This window comes from Alosa sapidissima, chromosome 10 (assembly GCF_018492685.1).
Source record: "Alosa sapidissima isolate fAloSap1 chromosome 10, fAloSap1.pri, whole genome shotgun sequence".
NCBI lineage: Eukaryota > Metazoa > Chordata > Actinopteri > Clupeiformes > Clupeidae > Alosa > Alosa sapidissima.
Genome location: NC_055966.1, coordinates 4,149,411 through 4,166,746, shown reverse-complemented (window position 1 = coordinate 4,166,746; position 17,336 = coordinate 4,149,411). Strand labels below are relative to the sequence as shown.

Here is a 17,336-nt window from a genome sequence, read left to right as displayed (position 1 = left end):
GGAGTGAAGTGTGCTTTGCAGAAGTGCAGCGTAGTCCTGACAGACAACACTAATGAGCTGGTCATGGACAAAGGGAAAATGGAAAATTCGGCCTCCTTCTACGAGCACCTCCATCTGGAGGAAATCAGAAGTGTGCTTCCGTTGCTACGCTCGTGTGATTACACCCCATTAGGATCTCTCATGGCGACCACAATCCATTTGCTGTGAACCTCAGATGCTGTATCTCCAATGTTTATGAAAATAATTAATCATCATGAGTGCGCATTTACCACCAAATATTTTCTCCTCTAGCCCACAGGAAACTTCCACGAAACCCCACGCTTCAGAGATGTCAACCGGATCTCACCCCAAGCATGGATGAGTCAGACCATTCAAGAAAACTGATGGATTTTTGAGCCCCCCCCCCCCAACCTCCCAATTATTATTTGGTGCGTTCAGAGGGTTTGACATCGCATACGCAAACAAGGGTAAAAGCTTCCAGCTGCAGCAGTTCAGCTCTGGTGCCAGGGCTGCAGTGTACCACTCATCTCACCCATCTCAGCAGCCCATCAGCCCCCAGCACTCTTCCCTGCTCTGCCCTGCTCTGCTCTGCCTGGAGACAGATGAGAGGAGAGGCTCCAGCTGGAGGGAGGAGTGAGCCCTCTTACCTGACTCAAATTGCTTTGTCTCTCAAAGCCAAAAAACCCTGGAAACACAAATGCTCGCGTCTCATGCTTGATCACCCTCAAGCACACTGGATTTTTTACATTTAACTTATATAGTATATTTAGTATTTACTTTTGTTAGTTTTTCTTATCTCCTACTGTCTCTATTGTACAGTGGAGTTTGGTTATATGCTTATACTTATATTTACCATTTCTGCTGTAAGTGCATGTTGTGTGTGATGTCTGTATGCTACGGAGACCCCCTGAATTTCCCCTTGGGGATCAATAAAGTATCTATCTATCTATCTATCTAAATGCTTGAGCCAAATGTGCATCTAAAAAGGGATAAGATGGAGTGAAAGACTGAGGCCTCTGGCCCATTTGAGTGAGTGGTGCATTAATAAAGCAAAAGAGGCAAGTGATGCAATCTACAGTACTCTCAAGTGACCAGGGTCACTCCATCATTTGACCAAATACATCTTGTCTGTAGGGAGGGGATCTTGTGTGAGACGTAGGGGAAAACACGGGATTGATGAACTCTATGCAAATACTTGAATACAAGAGGATTTGAACACAATTGGCCTCAGTTTTAAGAAGCTAGCTTTACAATACCTAAGTGACTGCTAGTGATTAAATGCTAAGTGCCTGTGGTTCAAACATGGAAACATGCAGAAACTGAAAACATAGACAGAGGTCCATAATCGTCTTCCATTTTTACCTCAGCAGATTTGTCAGCAGGCTTAAGGGGAGAGAGGGGGTACATACTACCAGCCCAGTTTGTTTTTTATGAATCATGGAGGAAGGGTGACTCATAGGCCATGGAAAAAGCCATTATATTTCGGAGTAGATTTGAATCCACAAATTATTTTTTAATTTTGTTAACATCGCATGATGAGGCATTTGACCTGGGTGGAGCACTGTGCTCTCTGAGTGCCCTTGCAGGTATTAATGCGATCCACTCTTAATTTAGCTTCTGGTAAAGTTATTTTGAATCCAGGGAACTTATTTGAATGGCACCCTCTTGCCCTCAAAAAATATCCGGTAAAAGGAAACACGCATGCAGCGGCACCAATGCACAAATACCAGGAAATTGGTTTCTTCCCCTGGCTCAGAGATGCGAATGCCAAGTTTGTCCTTTGATAACGCAGTGCGGCAAAAAGCAGGATGGTTTGACGTGGCAATGAGTGTTCGGTCCGGTTCCCCTTTTTGATAGTGCACAAGACAGCATCTTCAGGAAATCCACTAGCATTCCTGATTCCCATTACGAAAACTGATGTCCAGTTCTCCCATGACTAAAGACAGTCATGTTTTTTTCCCCTTCAATATAACTGGCAAGATCTAGTCAGTCATCGCAGCCACCAACCTGTGACTGTCTGAGGTCTTTACGTCTTGACGTACTCCTACTGTAGTCTTATCATCTGATTTAATATAGCAAATCCATTTCTACAGCATGAACAAACTCTGAGGAGATGAACAGATAGAAGACCGACAGTAGGACGCACAACAGAACAGACCAGGCATGTGAGACTTGTGACCAGTGGCGGCATGTCCATCTGTTCTCAAGCTAGCATGTGCCAGCCCAACTGTTTTGGATGGGGACGGGGTGTTCTTCGCTGCATTACTGCCCCACACACACACACACACACACACACACGATTTTCACCAAATCTGGCCATGCCCATACACCACTGGGAAGGCACTGGTGTTGTACAGACTTCACATCCTTACTTCCACAGAGATGGACAACTTACAATCTGCCTTTGACAACAGCATTTATTTTATTCCCCCCCAAAAAAAATATATACCCACAGAACACCTGTTCACATACACTGCTTTTAAAGTGTCTAAACATCTTTATGGTGCTCTAGTCCAGAGCTCCACAGTGTTCCTGCAGCTACAGTCCTATACTCCGATAGATTACAAGAGGAAAAGCATGGCATTTGTGTCCAGTCAAGTGACCTCTGGTCCCATGATACAAATGGACCCAGTTGAAGGCATAATTAAACATGGAGTAGTGATAAAAGGTGAAGGGCTGAGAAGATCCAGTAGTGCGAGTCCTCCTGTTGTCCAGCGCTACCTTGGAAGCATTTCATCCAGGTCAGCCACCACGTAGGCCACTGCAGCCCACAGGGCTGAACAAAGGTTCATCGCCACTGGGCTCTGCACGGTCATGGTGTCTGCTTCAGTGTGGTGGAACCAGAAATACTTGGAGTCGGCGGTGTGAAGGCTTGCCCCTGGGGAACACATGCACACAAAGATGCAGTCAGTGACAAAAAAACAGGGATAACCGAATCATAGGATGGGCATTGAAACCATGGAGGAGGTCAATTGAATTTCAGCACTGTATCCTGCCACTGATTAGAATAAAACAGCTTTTTGAAGTGCTCAACACTGCTCAGCAGTTACTTGTAGGTCCCAGCATCCTTGCAGAGAATGCCATCAGAGATGCTGTACCATCTTTACAACACTGGTTTTCCATTTGGTCTTTTCAGGGGCAGACAAGTTGTCTACACAACAAAGTTGGTTTACAGTCTTAAGTGCTCTTTTTAGGGGCCAGTGAAAGTGTACAGGAAAGGATGTATTCAAACAAGAGCTGGCACATGTGGTTGCACTTAAAAACTCTCATTTGCTGAGATCTCTACTGTTTCCATATGGAAAGCGCTTAATCCAGAAGCATCAATAACCCACCCCTTCATGTTTCTTCCCATTTCAAAAACAGAAAGAAATGCTTGTGTGACGACACCCCCCCCCCCCCCCCCACCCGCCCCGCCATAATAAGAGACAGCTTGTTGTGGCTTTTTCCAAGCTGATCAGCACCAAGCCCGAGATGGGATGGGATGGGATGGGATGGGAGTGGAGTGGAGTGGAGTGCCACAGGGCTGAGGTATTCACATGGAGCCTGAGTGCTGTGGACCAGTACGCTCCAGGCCCTCTGACTGAACTGCGCTCTAATTGACAGGTATTTAAAGTCAGGCATTTCTGCACTGGGAGATGTTTATTCAGCTGGTCCTGTGATTCGTTTGTTTAACATGTCAGCTTTGAATAGTCTCGGAGCACAATGCCTACATTTCTTACCACCTCCCAACAAAGGCCACTCTCCAAATGTGAGGTACAAAGTGCCATTACGTGCATAACTAGGGGAGGCTGATATGGATGTGCAGATAGCCGACGGAACACTCCAACGGTTTAATTAACAGGGTTTCTGCGAGGCGCCTACAGCCAGGTTAGCATCGTAAAAGTCTTACAGACAGACCATTTACGATAGGATCAGCCTATAATGTAAAATTAGAGACAGCACCGAATTCAGAGCACAGTTGGGTTTTGCCTCTCAGCATCCCCATAACAGCTACCTCTGCTAATAACTTTACCGCTGAGACACTGCAGGTTGTCCTTGCCCGTCCCTAAAAAAAGAGCTTATTGAAACAGCCGCGAGGCAGCCACAGGCAGAGGGCAAATACTCACCAAAAATGTTCCATTAGCCCAAGCGGCTTTTCCCTTTTATGATCTCGCCTCGAGAGTTCAAACACACACACCTCAGCGTTCAGACTCACCTGGCACGCCGGCCTGCATCCACATGTCTATATCCGTGCCCTCGCCGTGCTCCTCCAGGGCCGTAGTGTTAATGGCCGCCAGCAGCCCCACCACTTCCTGCATGATGGCCTTGGCCTGCTTGTTGCCGGTGAACTGAAGGCCCAGAGGGGCGAAGGTGCCCAAATCGGACTCCATTACTAGGTCAAAGTTTGAGATGTTTCCCTTGAAAAAGGAAAAGCAAGAGACACTGCTATAAAGTAATCATTATAGCAAAGCTTCAATGCTCAAATTTGTTGCCTGTTCCTGAAAACAACCTTGGCTGAGGGATTGAAGGCAGACATTTACGCAGTGTATCCATTAATATTTTAGTTCCTACCAATTCCAATCTGTTATACCAACATGGTGTGATGCATCATTGTTGACTTGCTGTATGGCTTCTCCATTTAAAAAAAATTTCAATAAAAATAAATATGGCAAAGGTAGACTGAGCATCCATGCAAAATTGGGTGAATACAATAGGCTAAGTATGATCTGAATTATGTGGCTGAAATGAGGACTCGGGCAAATCCTGTATCGGTCACCTCATTCCAGAGAGCCTATGTAAAGTCTGCTTGCTTCAGACTCCAGGCTCCTCGGCGAGGAAGGAGGGATCGGAGGAACTGTAATCCACCCCCTCATGGGAGAGAGCAGCAGAGCATGTGGGTCAGCCGCCAAATCCAGAACCCAAGCCCTCTCTGGCCCCAACACCACTGGCCTGGCTGATTAGCCCCCAGGATCAGGATAAAGCGCACCAAAGCCACAGAGCTTCAGGAGAGTATAGAGTTGCAGTGTGGCTGGCTATGCAATGGCTTTGTAAATCATTTCATGCCACAGCGCATTTCAGTATGGTCCTCAAGCCTGACAAACACACTTAACTGTTGAAATTGCCATTAAAGGAGCTACTGGTCCATAATGGCGTTTAGAAATGGAGGATGCTATAGTTGAGGCAAGCCCAGGCAAAGGCCATTTAGAAGCTCTTTAGTGGCGAGAGGAGCATTCCCATGGTGCTACAGAATGATGAGGCATCTGAATACAGTGACTTTTCCAACCATAGGGCTACGCCACCGTGTCAACAACCTGTAAGGATCAGGAAACAATGAAAAATGTCAATTATTCGAAAGAGGTCAATTATTGATTTACCTTATGTCTCTCAAAGTACTGGCTGGCCCCAACACCACCTGGTTCTTCAGCGGTCCAGAGCACCATTCGGATTGTTCTCTTTGGACGCAAGCCTACAGACAAATCAGATAGTTCAGCACAGTAATGACAGAGTCTTCCATAACCATGGCCACAACACAGGAGCACACAGCTTTACACTGTATAAAGTGTCGGCTCCAGTGGTCCTCTAAGGGAGATTCCAAATGAGGCGATTAGGGTTTGGACAGAGGTGAGGCCAGTCTGCTGAAACACCACTTTTACTTTAATTTCATTCCCTTCACTGTGCAGAGAAAGAGAAAGAGAAAGACTAACGAGGTTCCACATTCACCCACTCGTCAAAAGGAGTTTAGGCCAGTTTTTCCACTGGAACACATTTTTCACAGTTTTCAGGCAAGACTTCACCAAACAGGCTTTCAAACTTTCATTTAATAATCAGACCACATGGTGGCAAAATGGCTACTTGCAAGGCCTAACTAGTAATCTTGCAAAGGCTAAGCAATTGTAACCAGCTTAAAAGTAAACAAGCTCACCGAGGTCCCGGAGCAGACTCAGGGCCTCCCAGGAAATGGCAACACCACCGCCATCGTCCATGGCTCCCTGTCCCACGTCCCAGCTGTCCAGGTGTCCACTCAGCAGCACCACCTGAGCGGGAGAGAAAATAGCACCTGTTCCATCTCCGTGTGCAACATTCAAAGATCAAGGCTTTTGCCATCATAACATACTTTAATGGAATTGTGTGCAGTGCAAGAACCTATACACTTGGCACACACATACACACCTCCTGAACTAAATAAATGACTGGAACAGCAACGACGACGAGGCAAATCAGATTAGACTGTGGCCTACTGCACTCTCCGGCTTAGAAATGTGATGAAAAGAAATTCAGTAGGTACCAGCCTGCCTAGAGTCAGAAAGAGCACGTTTCTAAATCTCTAATGATGCTGGCTGCCTGGTGTCAGTGAGGAGATCAGAAGCGGAGTGTGTGGAGCATGTGGAGTGCGTGGGTCAGCGGGAGGGCTCCGCCGAGCGGGCAGCACAGCGCCGCGTCTCCTGACAGGGGTCACCAGCAGCACCTGCAGGAGCCACTCGAGCATGGCCTTCAGAGAGGGGCCCAGTTAGCTACACTCCTACCAACCCGCACGCAGCCACGCACGCACACGACTAAAACAGAACATAGAAGGCAAAAAAGGATCGACTGCACTCAACACAAAAGAATGTTCCAGATGTTGGCACATTCTGGACACACAGGGATGAGGATGTTGACAATGAATATATGGGACAACATCAACAGACAAACATGTAGGTAAAGAGGTCAAAAACTAAATTTGATATGTTACAGTGCCTCCTTGGAGTAACTGGCTATGAAGTAAAAAAATAATAAAATAAAAGATTAAATTAAAAAAAGTCAATGGATCTAAAAGGCCACACAGATAATGAGCATACAATGACTCCCTCAGCACCATGAACAAAGAACATGTTCCAGTGCACAGGTGCAGCACTCAGGGCCCCAAGAGACTGCAAGCTTCCAATTCAGCAAGTGTTGATTAAGATGTAGAGATGGTAGAGGCAGAGATGGTCAAGTCAACATTAATCAGCTCATAAATATTAAGTGTAAAGTTTTATGAACTACCATTCATTAATCATTGACAACTAAATCGCCATCAGTAACATCAATACACAGACAAGAGATGGAGGAACTAGAGTACAGTAGGAGTAGTGAGCAATAGGAATAGAGTGGAAGTGTCCCTGCATTGCCTACTGCTGCTACAGACACAGAGACAGAGTGCCAGGGTACATCTTTTTTGGTCTCTTGGGTTCTGCGGGGGTTGCCAGATACTTTGGGGGCTGCCAGATATTTCGTCATGCATACGCACAGAGGATAGACTTGGCCGTCTCCACAACGTGATTCTTGGAGCTCCAAATCAAACATCCTGCAAGACTCATTCATCACGAGGGAGCTACCAGCATGATGGAGGGCAGAGCCAGCCAGCCAGCACAGGACAAACAGCAGAACTGCCCACCACTCCCACCCCCATGGACAATACTTTTTTTAGTCATTATTCAAAACAAAATATAATCTTTTGAAAAGACACACAAAAACAAATGTTGACAGAACTGCCAATCGAGCCTCAGGGCTTTCTTCCCTGAGGAAAACTTTAGTGGTTAGAAGTTGAGAGTGAAGGAAAATCCCTGTGTGCCGCTTGACTGTTCAAAGAGAATTGCAAATAGGCCTCCTAAAATGACAAAGACTTGAAGAGTTTGAGTACCGGCGGAGCCTCGGCCGTGTCCAGCCCAGATATGGCATTTAAACAAGGCCTGGCTTCATTCTCCACAGCTTATCTTTCAAATTCTTCCTCAGTGACAGAATCTGAGGCAGTTACAGATAAACTTCTGTCAGGTCAGCCTGCACTAGCGGCCATTAACCCATTAGCATTGGCTCTGCTCTCCACACTACAGCTTTTCTTACACAAACTTTGGTCGTATGAAGAAGTCAGGGGGGAATCAGAGTGTGCAATGACAACCAAGTTTCTTTGTACATGGTCATCTTCCTGTAAAGATCAGTCCAGTGTGCCCCTCGGCCCTCACTTACAACGTCCTGCGTTCTGCCCCTCCACTCACTGCATTATTCATACGTAAAGTCCAAGGTGTAGTTGCTGGGGCAACCGAGAACAAAGGCTTCTTGATCAGCAGTCCTGTGGGTATTAGGGGTCTGTGTGGGGCTCCTGTAGCAGAAATCTCATGAAAATAAAAAGGATGCGCAGAGCTCTGCGACTCAGGAAAAGTGCTGCACTGCACTCATGTATAAAATAAAGCCATTCCTGTTTTAATGGAACCTGTATTCTGAATTGCTGCACTATTACTTCACAATTTGCAATAATGACGAGACAATAAACAGTTAATCTTTTCTTAACATATTCCCAGTACATGTGATTCTATTACCATTATAAGCAGAGACTGTTGCCTTTAACACATGTATATTGCAATTATTGAATAGAACACACACACAGACACACAGACACACAGACACACAGACACACACACAAATTTAGATGTTCTCTTTGGGGCGGAACACACACTGAACGCTTGTCTAAAGAGAATGTGTCAGGAGCCACAAAACGTCCACTGGCTTGGCGAGGCCTGATGAGGCACTTTCATGTGGAACGAGACCTTGAAGGTAAACATCCTTTAGTGTACAAAAGCTGACGTGAGCCAAACTTTAATTACTGTTGCGGTCATGGCCAAACTTCAGCAAGAGCCTCTTAGCAGCTGATGTTGAACTTGGGGATAAAGGCAACACAGTAATACCTTGTAATGATCGGAGTTTCTCTCCCACAATCAAAACTTGACACCCTGTCTGACACACAAAGTTCAGGCTGGACGTTGAGCTTAAGCTGATTCTAGCAGCTCCTTGTCCTTATTAAGCCTCCGAATGTCAAAGATAAGTGTCTGCGCGGATTGGGTGGTTAATTAAAAGGCTTTAGAACATAATTGGGAAAGTGGTGTTCTGGGTGGCCAAGCGAGTCCAAGGGCAGAGATGTGGCGAGAGGTCTCGAGAGGAGAACAGAAGCACCCCGCGCAGTGCTTTGTACTGTACATCCTCTGCCGCTCATAATCTCACATCACCCCCTGAATTCAAATAGGCACTTGAAATGAACAGGACAATAACTGAATGGGGACATAAGGGCTTCAGCAGCAGGAGTGGTTTTCAAAGGTATGCTTTGCATTAAAATACCATTGCATGTTCACGGTCAAAGTGAGAAGTCATGTCTTGCAGTGTGCCAGGATTCTATCCAGAGACCCTGTAGAATGCTGCTCCAAATGAAGTTTACCCTTGCTGATAAATGTTCCATTTTTGCTTCATCAACTCAGATCAACTGCGTGGGTCACACACTATACGGTGTCGACTGGCATCGGGGAAGGAAAAGGTGCAGAGAAATACTAGAACTTTGGAAACTGTAAAAACAGCACGCCATTTAGGATGCTCTTGCAATTCCTTTTGCGTCTCATCTTGGAGAAAACAATTAGAATGGAATGGAAATTTGGCTATTTTTGGAGATGAAAGTGCAATTTTGTCTGTTGAATATTAACAGTAGAACTGTGTGAAATTGGGGCTTGTTGAAACTGAAGGTGATCCTTCATGGGCAAGGCCTTTGGTGTCTTAAGACAACATGGTCCGCATGGCCCTTATGGTAACAGTTATGATATGAACACCTCATAGGCTGGAACACATAGTACTGAACATGTTTTCCTTCACAAAAACATTATGGGCAGGTAGTCTTCCCAGGGGTTAAAAGAATGTACACAATGTACCTTGTAGAGGACACACACAAACACACACACACACACACACACACACACGGCCTGCACAACATACACCAAAGTCCAAAAACATATTTGTGTGTGTACGTGAGCACATGCATGCACACACACACACACACAAAGAAAGTGGGGGCTGCTGTTCCTGGAACCTCTGTGGCTTTCCCTGAGAGAGGGGGGGCATGCTGTCTACAGGCTTATTTATGATTGCTTGTTCCATAATTACTATGCCCTCAAAAATGTGGGGGCTGTATATTAGGAAATGACCAGTCTATGGTGTGTTTGTTCACGGTCACCCAAATATTTTTTTGGACTTTGGTATATGTTTTGCACGCCGTGTGTGTGTGTGTGTGTGTGTGTGTGTGTGTGCGCATGCGCTCACGTACACACACACACACACACACAATGAAGACACTGGTCCACAGAATCCCCTCAAATGAATGGATCTTACACCCATCTGAAAAAGTTCCCATGAGCAAGCAGATGTATTTGACAAGTCATCTCTTCACACCTCTACACATCTTTGGTTTGAGCACTTGGTTCAGACAGACACATCGGCAGACCAAAGTCCATCTATGAATAGACTTCCTCTTTTTCAGCACTGTGCACATCGTACTGTATTATTGAAGTGAACAGTTTTTGGATGGTACTGATCAGTGTGTAGGGGCTGGAGGGTGGGCTTGTGCTGCTCTGCTCTCACCGTATGCTGGTAGACATTTTAAGATAACAGTTGGTGCGGTTCTGAATGAGTGACATCTGGTCATTAGCCGGTCTCCAATCTTGATCCTGTTGTCCACTCCTGGCCTAGTCTGTATAGGACCACCTGTGTCCCCCCACCCTCGCGTCCTCTCGCGCTGCTGTGCCACCTGAGTCCCCTCTAACCATTAGTGCATCCAGGCCAAGGAGTGCCAAGGCACTTGGAAACTTCAACAAGACTGGGCGGTAGCTCACTGAGGTGGGTCGCGCTTCAAATTCTCCAACGTATTCTCCCGCGAGTAAAGGATCTGCCGACAGCACAGTGGAGGCGCTCTGTTTTAAACTAAGAGAGCCATTTCTCCAGTCAGTTTTCTTATTAGTCAGTGGCCATACTGCTGCTAAGCAAATGTCACTTCTGGAGCGCTGGGTTTAAAGGGACACCAGGCAAGCTTGATGCTTTTTCTCTACGAAACTCCCCCTCGCTCGGTCTGAAGCTCTTTTCCTTTTCTTTGCATCTTCAGTCAAGGGTTTTTGCTGCTTCTTCACTGGCTCTGCCATTATACACACGTTTGCAACAATCGCTAAAGTTTCGTTAGCCTGCCTCTGTGCTGTATGCAGGATGTAAACTGATCCTGCTTCGGTCGGCAGGTAGGATACACCGAACTTGCAAGTGGGATATTCTTCTTACAGGCAGTAGGGGCGGGCGAGAGAGTCTTCATTTGCCCTGTAATGAGTCATTTAACCATATACCAACTTACAAAGATGATTAATAAACACGAAAACGTTGCCTGGTTTCCCTTTAAAAGAGGCCGAGTAGGTCAATGTGTTGACTGGTCATACATGTGCAGTCCTTCAGGATGTACCCACGCACGTCTGATGAGGGGAACCGCATGTAGACGAACATACCGAGGACTCACCACTTCCCCTCGCTACACCATAGTACTGACGCACACAAGAAAAACACTAGTTGGTAAGTGCTTTCTGCATTCAAGGTGCAATTCTGTGTTAAGCAAACCTTTAACAGAATGGCCTTGTGAACATGCACTAAAGATTTGGTTTTAAACTAAGCATTAGCTTTCACATTCTTTTGCTTGAGTAAGGATCTGTGCCAAGTCATGGGAAATAGAGTTCTACTGGTCCAACCCCCCCTCCCTCTCCCCCACCTTACTCACAGCACAGGTTTGCCCTGAAGCACACAGCAAAAGACATTTGTAGTGAAACGACACAGTAAAGTCGATACACTGTACTACAACACTGCAGCAACCAAGGGCTCTTCAGCCAGGCGACGGAGCTGTGAATCATGGGCAATCACAGCGATGTCAGAAACACCCAGCAGCCAACATGACGAGTGGGCCTGAAACGGCTGTGCTAAGGCTTTCCACACGCATTCATCACCGCCGCACGGAGCCAGGACTTTCAGGGACTGTTGTGCCACCACCCAGTGATGCAGGATGACGAAACACAGGAGCTCAAGGTTTGGGATAGTCACTAAATAAATGCCTTCCCATTGCACAAGAACCATAACAACTAGGGGGAAAAAAAAATGTGACTAAGTCCCCCTCTATGTCATAGGCCTACTAATTCCGCAAGAGACTACAGCTGAACTGATGATCAAACACGTAGTCACTGGTCTGGATGACTCAAGGCAATGAGACGACTTCCATTCCCACACTAACTCTTGTACGCATTCTAAACTAAATGGTGAGCACATGTTCGGCATTAACACGCGTCCGTACTTGTCCACCGCTCAGCGGGAGAACAGACCGGTCGCGGCCGGAGCTCAGCCGGCTGCCACGTTGTGACTGATGAGTGTGGGAGAAGAAGTATAAACTCAGACTCTTCCGCTGGGGCTCATGTATACATCATTGGCCAGGAGCAACAAACAGGCACCCCCGGTCCACCGCACACTGACCACCACTTTTGAGCCATCTAGGCATATAAACAAGCAGAAAAGCCCATGGAACCCACACAGCCACTGCAAGCCCAGAAGAGGAATAGGGGATGATGGTGAGGGTGTACTGGATGACCATCCCAACTGGAGAGGATGATCGAAAAAATAAGCATGCAGACAAATAAACTGCAGCACAACCAGGAGCCCTCAGTCTACTGATCCAAGAGACACAGTCAGTCAGCTGCTGTGGCACACAACTTAAACACTGAACTGAGGTTGTGTATAAACACAATGCTGAAAAGAAATGGACAGATCAGTGCATCCCACTCCAAGTCACGATACAGTGAAAAAGAGTCAGATTATGATGAAGATATGTCCAATAAATAAATGTAAACCTATTCACTACACAATAGCCTACACAATGACATTACTCATGAGGACCATGGTGAATATTGAGATTCCTTTGTGATTATTCACATTCAGGAATAAGATGAGGCAGCATTAATTTTAATTTGATTGAATTCATGAGCTTTTTTAGAACTTAGGTATAGCTTGTGTTTTGTGAAGTGATTAAAGCTCTTTAGTATATTCTTTACAATATTACATTAAAAACAAAAAGCAGAATATGTTGACAAATCAGTGACATTTATATGCAAAGGACTCCTCGCAAAAGTCAAAAGTAGGAGGCATGATTGTGATGAAATTTCATTTAAAAATCACAACACATCTGAGGCAAGTCACCAGATCCAGCCGTAAAAGCTTTTCAAGGATACAACACTTCAGGATTCTTCTAGAAACTACCTGCTTTGTCCCTGGTGGCTCTTCTATTCTCAGCCTGTATCAGCGTGCCATGCATTATTTATGAAGCCAAGACCATCCCCACTCCCCACACAAATTAATGCTTATGACAGGCCAGATCCCCACAAGACCACAGCACTGAAGGAAAGCCACAACGCTTTCAAGTGCTTAACCAGGCAAACAGCAGCTGAACTGTTTAAGGACTGTTTTCAAGCAATAGCCTGTGGACATGGTGCCAAAATTAGGATTAGGTTGCCGAATGAAATATTCCTTTCTGCTGTTGGTTTCAACACTGCTTTAAAAAAAAAAAAAAAAAAAAAAAAAAAAAAAAAAAAAAAAAACACACCACACAACAAACAAAGCTTTAGGGTGTTTACATTATTAACCAGCAGAGAAAGAAATCAATGCAGGTTTCACCTCAAGGCTTGGAAAGATAGCTGAAAAGCCTTATCTTATCAAACATGCTCCACGATAGACACTCAGCGGGAAATGCATGGCAAATTCATTTTCATAATTAAACAACTGGAGATACACGGTGCCTTTTCATCCTACTCTGTACAGCATCTCAGTTCCAGCAAATGCCCCACAACATTGACAGGGACCAATAGCTTCAATGCCATCTCCACCATCACCTGTGAATGTGAACAGGAACTGATGTTTACATTACATTTCCATTTAGTTCTTGAACGGACACTTCTATCCAAAGTGATTTATGAAAAAGGGAACAATCAAGGTACAGTACAACAAGGACATGTTAGTGCAGCAATATATACTACTCCCATAGGTGTCTGCAAGCCCATCACTCATTTATTACTTGGCCCAGTTAAATGTACAAATGGTAGTGTCCACAATGTAAAACACGTTGTTGGAAAATCTCGAGCCACACTCCTCTCCGAAACCTGTGGTTTTGTTTTTTTTAGCCAGGTTTCACTTCCATGTTGTTGCAGACTAGATGTCAGTGAGTCAAAAATTGAGCATCTGAAACCAGGAGACAGCCAACTCCCACCGTGGAGCTGTCTCTGGATCAGTTCTGGTGAACATTTGTCAGATCACAGCCAGCTGCAATGTGAGGACTGTGGCGTAGGTAGTGAAGATGACAGTGCAGTCCACCTGTAATTAGACTGAGAGGGAATCAGGTTTGCAGAAAGCACAGTGTGTGGAGGCGGAGGCAACGAGAGATGCTCAGAGATGGAGAACAGCAATTTAACTCTGACTCACTCAACAGACCAAGATTGCTAGTATGACACGCCATCGGAGGGTCTGAACGTACCAGAGCAGGTTCAATTGCAGCATGTGCCCCAGCTGATACAGTAGTGATGCATTCGGTGTTGAGTGGACAGTGATGGCCATGTTCAATAATACATGAGCGCAAGAATAAACTAGCAGGGCTACTTGCAGGGCTAGCGAGATGATCATAATCTGAAGCAAGGGGTTTGTCCAACATCTGTGTGTACAGAGTGGAATGATGAGGTCCCAGAACTAAGTCCAGCAGCAAATGGGAGCAGCATGTTCTCACCTCAGTCTCACAAGTCTCACAAGAGCAGGTTGATTCACACTCCATTTCATAACTGGCAGCAGTAATTCCAAATGACTGCCTTCCATTTGTGTAACGGGTAGACTGCTGACTTTTCATCAGAATTGAATCATTGTGAATGAGACCATAGGGAAGATTTGCAGAGCAGAGTGGATGTGTCAGTCTACCAACAATGGGCTTTGGTAGGGATGGAAATTCAGGGAAATTCTGGCAACTCAAGCCTATGTTTACAGTTTCACAATTGCTAAAACAAACCCCAAATCTCAAACTACATTCACAGAACCTCTGACAACCTCTGCAAGACTAATCACCTCAAAAACAGTTGTAACAGGGCTCAAAACTAAAACAGTCTTCATCATCTCACAAAGCAGTCAAAATGAAACTACAGAGTAGTCATTAAACACTACATCAAAAAACAGTGTTCTGGGCAGCTCATATAACCAGGAGAAATAGTCATTGTTTATAATATACTAAATGTATTTTGCATTTAAAAACAAAACAAAGAGGTTCATAACTCAGTGGATCCAACATTTACTGCAAAACCAGTAAAAAATAAAGTATTGAGAATGGGGGGGTTGTGTTTACTGTTTGAGAAAAGGGTGGGATGTTTCAAAAAGTGTTTTAGCAAATTGTGAAAAACTGTATAAAGGAAAAGACCGGCATTTCAGGCCATCCTTAAAAATATTTTTGTTTGCAGTAACAGCCAAAATTTTTTTAAAATGGGTCGGTAGGTAGGTCAATATTTTTTTTTTTCAAGATTCAAAGTAAAAAAAAAAGTTCAATTTTGGTCATGGTGATTACCTAGGAATGAATTTACACAAATGTGCATATCGTGACGTAACTGACTGGGTCTTCAACCCGTGCCTTCAGGCGCACCATTGCAAACCTCATTCTGATGCAGGTTATATAGACCACCAGCCTTTCTCAAACTTCTTTGACCTGAGGCCCGGTCATGGCAGACTTTTGGGTCATAGGGCTTATCTACATGTAACCAGAAAGAAGGCTACAATAGCTCTTGGCCACGTTATATTGAAATTTGACTATACAATACTCAATGCTATACAGTGTATTATACAGTCTCTGCTCTGTTCCTAAGGAAGTTCCAAAAAACAACGTCGTTCTATTAAGTTTCGTTAAATAAATAAATAAATAGCCTTCCAACAGGTTGAAGCGGAGCTTTGATACCAACGTTATCGATTAGTGTCATTGAATGAATGCTCATACCACCACTTAATTTGTAGGGCTCCATGTTTAATGACATCGATAGCAGAAACGTTTGTTTTCTTTTTTCGTCGATCCGCGGTTTCTTGATCAACTGCGCAGCAAATTATCAGATGAAGCACCGGGCCTAATTTCACTCCACGACTCCGCGGACCAGCAGTCTCCATGTTGCGGACCCATATTTTGAGAAATGCTGAATAGACCACAACCAATTTCAATACTCCGACACGGTCACCGCTAGACTAGGGGGAGAAGGGATGAGAAAATATCTGGCCACAGTTCTTCCAGAACTTCGTAACAGCGTTATCAGTTTGTGTGAATGAAACGAAGTGACATGCGTAAAACCAATGGTGTAGAGCCACGTTTGCATGTAGGTAATTTATATTCACAATACTTGGGCCTACTAAAAGAACTATTATTTTATTGCATTTGTATTGGTTGTTTAGAGTAAAAAAAAAAAAACAATCGGTCGGTATTAACGCAAGTTTACAACCGGCAAGTCGGTCGGACTAAAAGGGGAAAAAAATAAATATTTGGGTCGGTTCTAAATTGACAGGGTCGGTCGGGTTACGGCAAACGAAAATATTTTTAAGGATGGCCTCAGTACTATAAATAAGAAGTAGACTGCAGTCTACAGCCTATAATGTACTCTGAATGCCTCACTGATAGTTTCTATCCATTGTTGATATGAACCTGCACTGTTCAGCAACCTGTTTACACTCTGAACTAACTTATATTGGTTGTGTCACATCATTTGTAGTTACTTGTAGTTACCATTTTGCATCACAAGTGCATCACAATGCAAAATGTGTTTTATTGCATGAGAATGTGTTTTGAGTTTTGCAAAGAGTCTGAGATCTGCAAATTGTGCTCAGGCAAATGAGAATTTGGTTCAGAGAATGGAGTTGAATATTTTAGCAATTGTGAAAAACTGTAATAGGGCAGGTGTTTCTGGTAAAGATTCACCAGAATTAACATTTTAGAACACAGCTGACATAACATGTTGACTAAAGTAGTCAGTAATAACAGTGCTGCAGTGCAAACCTAATGATGCACAGGTCATTTTTCAATTTACAGTGTAGTAAAGTAACACCATGTAGTCATTTTACATTCTTTTACAAACGGCGTCAAACCCCTTTTGACTTTGAATAGAGAATGGAGTTTGACATTGGCGATGTGAGCCTGGCTGATATCGCACTATGCAACACTGCTTCTGCGGGAGCAGCATGACCCTTTTCATCGGATGTAGACGAATTGCACATGCACATGCACGCACACTCTGTTAATATCATCTAAGGGGTGGGTCTTGTCCAGCACAGATGGGTGCGTGCTGTATGGCACAGACTGTACTGTGGAGACAGATAGCACTGGACAGGCTGGGCGCCTCCATGACCAGTGACGTAGTGACTGAAAACAGATTTGGAGAAGGACAATATAATCTGAAGCAGCGGAGTACAACGCTGTGCTGTGACATTACGCAGTTAGGGAGACGATAAACAGCGCACAC

At 44.8% G+C, this 17,336-nt stretch overlaps 1 protein-coding gene across 3 annotated transcripts in view; it reads right to left on the bottom strand.

Moving 5' to 3' along the window:
- Window positions 1-2,402: 2,402 nt before the first annotated feature.
- The window catches only part of LOC121720647 (carboxypeptidase Q-like), a 38,543-nt gene continuing 23,609 nt past the window's right edge, over window positions 2,403-17,336 (bottom strand). For all 3 annotated transcript variants that reach the window (XM_042106969.1, XM_042106970.1, XM_042106971.1), the window contains exons 5-8: window positions 5,903-6,014; window positions 5,355-5,446; window positions 4,196-4,397; window positions 2,403-2,878 (exon numbers count right to left, since the gene is read on the bottom strand). In XM_042106969.1, the coding sequence (XP_041962903.1) occupies window positions 2,718-2,878; window positions 4,196-4,397; window positions 5,355-5,446; window positions 5,903-6,014 (567 nt within the window). In that variant the 3' untranslated portion in view covers window positions 2,403-2,717. The remainder of the gene's footprint in view (window positions 2,879-4,195; window positions 4,398-5,354; window positions 5,447-5,902; window positions 6,015-17,336) is intronic.